Source organism: Fragaria vesca, linkage group LG3 (assembly GCF_000184155.1).
Source record: "Fragaria vesca subsp. vesca linkage group LG3, FraVesHawaii_1.0, whole genome shotgun sequence".
Classification (NCBI taxonomy): domain Eukaryota; kingdom Viridiplantae; phylum Streptophyta; class Magnoliopsida; order Rosales; family Rosaceae; genus Fragaria; species Fragaria vesca.
The window spans coordinates 20673145-20682752 of NC_020493.1; the positions used below are offsets into that span (position 1 = coordinate 20673145).

The 9608-nt window shown below is 37.9% G+C and overlaps 2 protein-coding genes and 1 non-coding gene across 3 annotated transcripts in view; all 3 read left to right on the forward strand.

The window, feature by feature from the left end:
- The window catches only part of LOC101304661, a 4257-nt gene extending 2675 nt beyond the window's left edge, over nucleotides 1-1582 (forward strand). Inside the window, exons 6-8 of the mRNA XM_004295973.1 lie at nucleotides 151-626; nucleotides 727-1100; nucleotides 1197-1582. Of these exons, the coding sequence (XP_004296021.1) occupies nucleotides 151-626; nucleotides 727-1100; nucleotides 1197-1290 (944 nt within the window). The 3' untranslated portion in view covers nucleotides 1291-1582. The remainder of the gene's footprint in view (nucleotides 1-150; nucleotides 627-726; nucleotides 1101-1196) is intronic.
- A 362-nt stretch (nucleotides 1583-1944) lies between these two features.
- TRNAG-GCC lies at nucleotides 1945-2015 on the forward strand. Its single transcript has one exon. It is a non-coding gene; the product is annotated as a tRNA-Gly (tRNA).
- Nucleotides 2016-4813: 2798 nt separating this feature from the next.
- On the forward strand, nucleotides 4814-9266 carry LOC101298206 (probable serine/threonine-protein kinase WNK4-like). The gene is made up of 7 exons (XM_004294688.1): nucleotides 4814-4963; nucleotides 6158-6423; nucleotides 6773-6996; nucleotides 7078-7235; nucleotides 7314-7623; nucleotides 7720-8043; nucleotides 8445-9266. Exons 1-7 carry the CDS (start codon nucleotides 4904-4906, stop codon nucleotides 8909-8911), a joined length of 1809 nt encoding a protein of 602 aa, XP_004294736.1. The 5' UTR covers nucleotides 4814-4903; the 3' UTR covers nucleotides 8912-9266.
- Nucleotides 9267-9608: the final 342 nt, after the last annotated feature.

A 9608-nucleotide genomic window follows, 5' to 3' on the forward strand; every position in this document is an offset into this window, starting at 1 on the left:
AGTAGTGTCTCTCTCTCTCTCTCTCTCTCTCTCTCTCTCTCTCTCTCTCTCTCTCTCTCTCTCTCTCACGGAATTTTACTGGAGTACTGTAAATACTAGCTGCTCAGTCTGTCTGCTGTCTCATGGTAATGATTCATGCTTTTTCTGCAGGTAGCTTCTATCGAATATGTAGTGCTTTTAAATATGGAGCTCGCAAGCTAGGCTGGATTCTCTCGTTACCAGCAGAGAGAATATCAGATGAACTTAACAAGTTTTTTGCAAACACTTTGGATAGGCATGAAAGTAAATGCCAGACTACTGTGCAGAATAATGCCTTGTTGGAGCTTGGTGACGATTTTGACAGTCATTGTTTGAACCGGCAATTTAGTCTGATTGGCCACAAGTGTGCGACATCACCTCCTTTATTGCCCAGTCCTCCTTTGTCACCTCAGCAATGGAAAGAGAATCCATGGGATGTTACCTGTGAAGCCCTACAGTCCCAGCACAATATTAATTCTCAAACTACTGTAAATGGTATTTCTTGGGGAACACATGCGTATCACACGAATGGTTCCAATTTTTATGTTCCTCCATTCAAAGAAGAGAAGATCAAACCACGAGGAACAGGGACGTACATCCCCAATGTGGTATTGCATCTTTGTTTTTTTATAGAATCTTAGTAACGGGCTTTATATTTTGGGGTTTTCGTTTTATATCGAGCATTCATATCAGGTTCTCTGCTTACAGTCTTTTCAGAATTATCGTCCCTACAAGGATAGACACTTGCCTGGAAGGGGAAGGAAAGAGGCAGCTGGAACCTATGCTCCATTTCAGAGACACACTTTCAGTTATGACTTCCCTGCAGCCCCTCCAGACACAATCTCACCTGGAGAATGCAACCATGAGCTCTCAGAAGCTGATTTCCCGGTTTTAAGTAATTCAAACTCTGCAACATCAGATTACCATCAACCTCAGCTTTCAGTTTGGGAGCCTTTCCATGAAAATGGTTTCTCCAACTCTGCCGACAAACCTGAGTCTAGATCCTCCTCTCCTCCATCATGGGAAGAAGTACCCATGCCAGAACTGGACAGTTTACAGTTATCAGGAATCGATGAAAAGAGGTAAGTGAACTTTTGTTCAAAATTGGCCACCGTGTATAAAGACATGTGTAATTGATTTTCTATTAAGGCTAAGCCTCCCTTTCTGTTTATTATCAGGATTGAAGAGCAGGAATTCCATCTGAAGGATGAAGATGATTTCCCCCCACTCACCCCTCAACTGCATTTGAAGGAGGGAATATGCATCAGATAATGAAGACCCTCGTAAATGTAGCTGCTAACTCACTAGACTGAGCTTCTCAGAAGAAATCTTCCTTCATCCCCACTCTCGTTGGGGTCCTCTTTTGTTGTTGTTTCATTAATGTAGAATACACAGTTTGTACATTCGGGAGTTGTTTTTCTTGTTCCATTTCTACACACAATCTTGTGTGCTTTCCATGGGGTTGGGTGAATGTATATAGGAGGTGAAGTTTGCCTCCCATAGTTTGTATTCCCTCCCAAGGCTTGTAGTTGTTTTGAAACAGTACTGAGAAGGATTTGTTAGGAATCTTTTCGGGGTTTAGACATTGTTAGTATACAAATGAGGATGAGATACATAGTTGTAACAATGGCAGTTTCAGTTTAGTTGAATATTCATCAAGTTCTTGTTTTTTTTTCTTCTTTTGAAAGTACTGCCTGCTCAAGCCATGGGCATTTACCACCAAACTTGGTAGTTTGGTATTATAGTTTAAAACTTCAAATCCCCCTCTATTCTGTTGACTTGATCATCCAATTTTACTCTTACAAGCTGATAAAAGTGGGAGAGTTCACAGTTCTCAACAACAACAAAAAGTGGGAGATCGAGTTCAGTGGTTGCCAAGATTTCGGTGTTATTATGATAGAAAACCTAACATCAACATCAAGTAGAGCACCAGTGGTCTAGTGGTAGAATAGTACCCTGCCACGGTACAGACCCGGGTTCGATTCCCGGCTGGTGCATTTATTTTTTTACTCCCTTGTTTCTGCTTCTTTGTCTTTCTCCTTTTTTTTCTTTTTTTTTTTTAATGTCATCACACACACTCACATTGTGACCAATAATTGTTCTTGTTGTTAACCAGAGGAATTTGGTTTTGGAAAATTATGCTATCAAATCAATGGGCACTGCCTGCACCACATACTACAAATTTTGAAATAATAATTGTGTTGACTATTTTTGTTTTTGTTTTTGGTGGTGCAATATGCTGGTACTTGTCAATTTGGACTCAAAAAGCTCTAAAATGAAGATAATAAACACATGTTTATTCTGTATTCCTGAGCTTGCATTGTCGATTGATCAATTTAAAAAATAGCGCAGTTCTTTGTTAGTTCTCCTAATAATCAATGAAACCTTCATCACCCTCACCTGTCGGAGTTAGTCCAAAATCATACTAGGTTCTTCAGCTAGATTATTATCACTAGCCATTTGTTGGTATATATAGCTGGTACTGAGTCAACTGTATAAACTTGTTTTTATTTTCAGGAGATGACACTTACTTCACCAGCTTAGCTAGTCATGTTTGGGATAATCTTGGATATGCTGATTATAGGGAATATAAAGTCCTTGAGATTTTTTTAGCAAGGAGAGGATAAGAATAAGAGAGGGGGAAAGTGGGAGGGGACCCTTTTGAAAAATGCATGAGGAAAGATGATTTGATGGGGATAATTGATTGATTTGTTAATCCACTACTAAATACTTGGAGAGAATGAGATTGTTGCATTTAGTGGATGAACCCACAAACCCCAATCTAGTTATACCCTGTTCAACAAGCAACAATAACTTTTGTTGGATTATTTTGGTCAATTACCTTTGCTTTCCAATTTTTCCTTTTAATTAACACATTTGTAGGAAGATGTTGGATGTTTTTGGAGTGCTTTGTTGCCTTGACAATGTGAAAAGTATTTCCCAATAATTAAAAATGTGTTGGTTGTGTTATAAATATTATAATCTATGTGGTTGTACACATAATTACTTATTAGTTATGTACTGATGTAAACCCTACTTCTATATAAGGATGCTAATAAGAATGAATGAGAACACTTCTACCTCCTCCTAACCATTCTCTCTGTGTCTTCTCTCTATTCTTTTTTTTTTTTTACTTTATAACACGTTATCAGCATGACTCTACTCTTGAGTTGATAACGACCAACCTTAGAAAACCAAAACTAATTTTTTCCGTTCACCTTTACACGATCATACTTTGTTTTTCTTCTTTATTATTGTACTCTATGATGATCCATGAGTCATATGGGGTGATTTTGTTGCCTGGCCATAAACTCTTGATCTATGAGTTTTTTTATTTATCTCTATTCATAGTTTAACCGATACTATCAGTAAATCTTTTATTAATTGTTTGGTTTATTAAATTAATATTCCCAAATCATAGAATGATCAATCTAATCCTTCTTCTCTTGATATATATGCACTCTTATCTAACTATTTTACTTTGGAACTCGTTGCAAATTTATGGTTTCAATATATTTTGATTTAGCTAGTCCACATGTTTGTTATTGTTTGCCAGATATGTAAGAAATCATGTTTTTCTGTTAATGCCTTTGCACTATGGAATATGATCTATATTTGCACATTGATTATCTCTTGTAGTTTATCTGTCAGCGCACACCGACTGCTCAGCAAGCTTCATCTAATATCGGTTTTAGACTCTATGATGATCTAAGAGCATTTGGTGATTGCTTATTTGCCCAAAACTCATGATCTACGGGTCATACCTTTTCTTGTTTGGTTTGCTTCCTTCTATTTAGCTTTTAATTATACTTTGTCTGCTTTGTGCGCATCAGCTCATCTCATATCCAATGTGGTTTTACAATTCCATAAAATCTCATACATGTTTAAAGTCTCGTCTCATGTATACATATTGATCAAACAATATGCAAATAGCGGTATTGGCTATCAAGCAGATTGAGTCATTTGAATTCAGTTGTGAATTAGATCGAGGTATAGATGAAATTGCAATATAAAATTTCTCAAAGTTCATGCAATTGACGAGAGCCAGAAGTTCATTAAAGTTATAAAAAGATTATTGAAGCCACACCTTATGATCCTTAATCATATAAAGACCCGAAGTTCCTCATCTTATTTTGATACTTGTTATTGTGCAATTAGATCGAGCCCTAAAATGAGAAAATACATAATCAAGACTCAACCAATAACAAATGAATTCTCACAAAGACCAGAAGCAAGAACTCAAGTCAATCAAGCAACAAAACACCCTGTTTCATGGTACTCCACGTCTTGAATGTTAAAACCCAAATCCTCAAAAACCCACCAAAAACAAAACTTTGCCTACGCCATCCGCCACGGGTCATAAAATACCGGCAGCTCCTCCGTCACATAGGGGCCACGCTCTCATCACACCTCCATCCCCCCGCCCTTTACTTAGGACTCCGAAGTCCAAATCCAAACACCAACAAACTACAAGTCGTTCAAATACTTGGAGACTTAGAAGGGTTGAGGTAAACAACAAATATGTGCAAATATGTGCAGCTACAGATGACAGATTCTTCAAGTTCCGTAACCTCATCTTCCTCCTCTTCCACTTGAATTCCCCAAACTGCCCAAACCCAAAACTGTTGCTGACCACCTCGTGTGGGCGCCACGCGCTGTGTTAGTGGGAATAATGGGTTGGAATGTTGGATCACTACTCCAGCCTCTTCTGGCTCTTATTATTTGGTGTCTTCTCCCTACGAAAACCACGAGGGAAAAGCCTCGGGTTTGATTTTTCTCCATACCCTTATCATTTGCCTACACTACTACTTCATCACTATCTCTCTCCCCTCTCTTCTCTCTTCGTTTTGGCTGCTATATTTCTTCAGAGGCAACTTCGTGTAACATGTCGTGTGCACAGAGCTCTGGCTACATGGAAATGGATCCTACTGGTCGCTATGGTCGGGTATGCATGTTACTTCTACTTGTTTCTTTTCATTCAGTCATTCATTCTCTGCAATTTTCTTGCTTTTTTGGTTGTATAAGATGATTGAAGTTAGAGAAAGCTAACCCAGTTGCCAGAAGCTTTGGTTTTTCATGAATTCATGGGGATTCAGTTCTTTCTTGTCTTAAAGTTTCATGCTTTATTGAACTGTTTTAAAGAAATGGGTTGTCAAACCCACCATGGAAACGATCATCGTCATAGCTTTGGAACCAGGTTCTTGACTTTGTCCTAGCTAGTTCGGATTTGTATATGTATACGTGTATATGGACAGTATTTTTTTATGTTATACATACAAAATATCGTGTGGAAACAACAGTTGATGACATTAGATTTTAGAGGATCCAAGAGGTTGTTTGTTTGTAAGGGGTGAGTCGCTGCCTATTACAACAAAAAAGTGTGATATTTGAGTAGTAGTACTTGTCGGCTGGGAGGTTCTTTTCCTTTATGCCTTGATAATTGGCCATTAGTTTTGCTTAATTAAGAAAGATTGTTGATTTAATAATACAAGATGCCAGATTTTTGTCTTTGTAGTATATATGATTCCATTTGCTCTGAGCTCTGTGAAATTCGATTTAATGGTGCTTTCAAAAAGTTGACCAAAGTCACCAAACCAAGGAACAGATTATCATTGTGTAGTAAAGGAAAAAAAGGCTTGCTTGGCTTGTCTGAGAACCTTGCTGCTGTATATCTCTTTATTTCAATTGGGTTCAGATGTTTAATGATTGTGTGAGTTATTAAAAGAAAATTAAAAATAAGAAATTGGGTGCAGATGTTGAATGATTATAAAGTTCTACTGTGAGAGTAGTTATATACTTATATTACACTAGAGTAGTAATTCTTAACTAAAACTCAGTGCTAAACATGTACCTGATATCAATTGCAGCAGTCAATTGCTTATGCATGACAGCATGAGTGGACATGATAACGCTAATTTATTGTGTGAACTTGAAAGAATTAAAATTGCCAGATTCATATTAGAACAGTATGTAAGCAGATCAAGAATTGACCATATATTTGTAAAATGAGCGAGTACAATTTAGGCATATTCATATTTGTAAGATAGTCTTGTTACTATCTTAGTTGATTGATATGGCAATTGGTTTGTTCTGCTTCGCATATGAGTAAATAAGATATTCTTTCTGCTGTCATTAATAGTTTCAAGAAGTTCTTGGCAAAGGAGCAATGAAAGCAGTGTACAAGGCATTTGATGAGCTTCTGGGGTTGGAGGTGGCATGGAATCAGGTCAAGTTCAGTGAAGTGCTTCGCTCACCTGAGGATTTGCAACGGCTCTATTCAGAGGTTCACCTCCTCAGCACCCTCAATCATGACTCCATTATTCGATTCTACACCTCGTGGATCGATGTTGATCACAAAACTTTTAACTTCATTACTGAAATGTTCACTTCAGGGACACTAAGAGAGTAATTTTCTTTCCCTCTAATATTGCCAACTCCTTTAGATTGTTAACTTGCATATCCTTGGGCAAGGCCAAGCTAGACAAAAGGAGAATATGTTGCAATAGCCCATAAATGTAACCTCTTCCCTTCCAATAGTCATCTTCATTATAATTTTGGGTCATGAGGACTACATAATCAGCCAGCATCCTGTTAATACATGATTCGAAACTGTGACTAATATCCGAGTACCCTGTGTTGTGTGTGTGTTTTTTTTTTAAAAAATTTTTTAAATGATCTGAGTTGAAAATTGATCCCTAATTCAATTTATTGTGTGCAAATCTGTAGATAAACTACTGTATCTTCCATCTTGCAGGTATAGAAAGAAATACCCTCGGGTAGAGATCCGAGCCATTAAGAACTGGGCGCGTCAGATCCTGCAGGGTCTTGTTTATTTGCATGGAAATGATCCTCCAGTAATTCATAGAGATCTCAAGTGTGACAACATCTTTGTCAATGGACATCTTGGGCAAGTCAAAATTGGTGATTTAGGGCTTGCAGCAATTCTGCGTGCTTCCCATAGTGCACATAGTGTTATAGGTACTCCTTCATCAATCATTAACACATAAATGCTGGTACTTAATCCTTCTATGTATAAATAAATGCTCTTTTTACTTGTAGGCACTCCAGAGTTCATGGCACCAGAGCTATATGAGGAAGATTACAATGAACTAGTTGATGTCTACTCATTTGGCATGTGTGTTTTAGAGATGCTTACGTCTGAATACCCATATGGTGAATGTGTCAACCCTGCACAAATCTACAAGAAAGTGACATCGGTAAGGTGAAGTTTTGATATCATGAAAAATAGATATCAGTGAAGAAGAACCTTAACCCCTGCCACTTTATTTGTTCAGGGGAAGCTTCCATCAGCATTCTACCGAATTCAAGACTTTGAAGCACAACGATTTGTTGGAAAATGCTTAGTAAATGCTTCCAAGAGATTATCGGCAAAAGAATTATTGCTTGATCCATTTCTTGAATGCGATGAAGGTGAACCATTGCTTTTGGGAAAGCTCAGACATCCAAAGCCATTTCTAAATGCCAAAGAAATAGAGAAACTGCAATTGCGTGATGATCCAGCCAGGACTCACATGACTATTACGGGAAAGTTGAATCCTGAAGATGATACCATCTTTCTTAAAGTTCAGAGTGCTGATAAGGATGGTACTCTTCTAACTTTCTTTGGAGATTGTCATAGTCAGGCAAACATCAAGATATTCAAATAAATAAAGTTTCTCTCATTTTTTTTTTTTCATGCAGGTTCCCACAGGAACATATATTTTCCTTTTGACATACTAAACGACACACCAATTGATGTTGCCACCGAAATGGTGAAGGAACTGGAGATCAGTGATTGGGAGCCATGTGAAATTGCGAAGATGATTGAAGGGGAGATTTCTGCTCTGGTACCGGATTGGAAGACTGAAGCATACCATACATATAATTATCAAGATGATGATGATGATGGTCCTCATTATCCCTTTCATTCTTTCTCCTCCTGCTCTTCGTCTCAGTCATCATTCTCAGGCTTGATGAGGTCTCACAGTATTAATGGAAGGACAAATGGTTGTGATCAGCTTCAAGGTATGCCTGATAGAATCTTAAGTTAATTTGACTGTTCCTTCCCTCTATTATTTCTGGTTATTCTTCAGACCTTTCCAAGCCCAATGCTGCCCTTGCGGTCTTGCCTTGAGTCTATTGTCTAGTCAGAAAATTTTTGTTGATGTTATCTCTTTGAAATCCATTGGAGATCAATGGCTTTAGTTGTAACCATGTTCCATTGCCTATTACTATCCTGGATGAAGATAGGGTTTCATCCTAAGTCTCTAGCATCATATCAAGACACTTCACTGACTTAACTTCAGCCATAATTCACATCAAGGACCGTGCTACATTTTCCTGCTAGAATTATAACAGGAGTAAAGCTATAGCCCATCTTATCATTTTGAATCATAAGTTTCAGTTGCAATGTTGTTCTGTTGCAGATGATTTATTTGATGAGATCAGCTCTCAAAGTTCTTCACAATCAGGAATGTATTCCAATGTACATTACATCTGTGGCCATGAGCATGAGAACAATATGAGCCCTGCAGGCAGTGACAATCACCACATATCAAAATGCCACAAGTCCACAAGATTTTGTCCTGAAGAAAACCGCTATGCTGGGAAGTCTTTGGCTAAATGCAAAGGCTTACTAGCATCAGGTTCGGCGGATAAAAGGACCATGGATAGCCGCACTTTGATGAGGAATAGGTCACTTGTAGATGTACGAAGTCAGTTACTGCACCGGTCTTTGGTGGAAGAAGTGAACAGGAGACGTTTGTTTAAGACAGTTGGAGCTGTGGAAAACATTGGATTTCAAGCACCTTGTGAGGTTTCAACAAAGCTGTCTAAGACATCATCAGGTGCTGCTTCTCAAGGACGTTCCACAAGAAATGAGAAGGGTCGATGACATTGGATAATTTACATTTCTGATCATTAGGGGTAAAGTAAGTGAGAGGGCTTCTTGTACAAATGGACCCAAACGTGGAGAGCTATGTCGACCACTACCAAAATCCGGTCATTTACTACTGTAAAGATACATATATAGTTCCATTGTAATTATGCTTAGGCCAAAAGAACAAAGGATTGTAATTATGCCCAGATAATGTTTCTATCCTACTGAATAACTGGCCAGGGTTGCTTAGATCTTAAATGCCATGATGGCCTTCAGGTCTAGGATTTTCATCTTGCACATTATTGTTCAAAACTTGAAATAATCCGAAATCATTGAAACAAAACATTTTACCCTGATTTGAGTGCTTTAGCAAAACCACTTTTCATTACTCCGAAGATGAAATGAATATGTTTTGAGCAAGAAGAGAATGTGATCTTAGTCATCCATGTGGATTGGGGCCAGTCGTTGCCACATGTACTACTAATGACATATAATTCTAATCATCCACATGATATGTGTAGATACATAACTTAGGACTAAAGACTTATCCGTCCATTGACAACGGATACGTACCAAATTCGGATCAAAATGTACTTCATTAACAGGTTTAGCTTTGTTTAAGAGGCTCCATCCACTTTGCATTTTATGAAGTAAATCTTCACATTTCATCATAAAGATGATCAATTGGAAATCAACCAATTCTCAAATGACA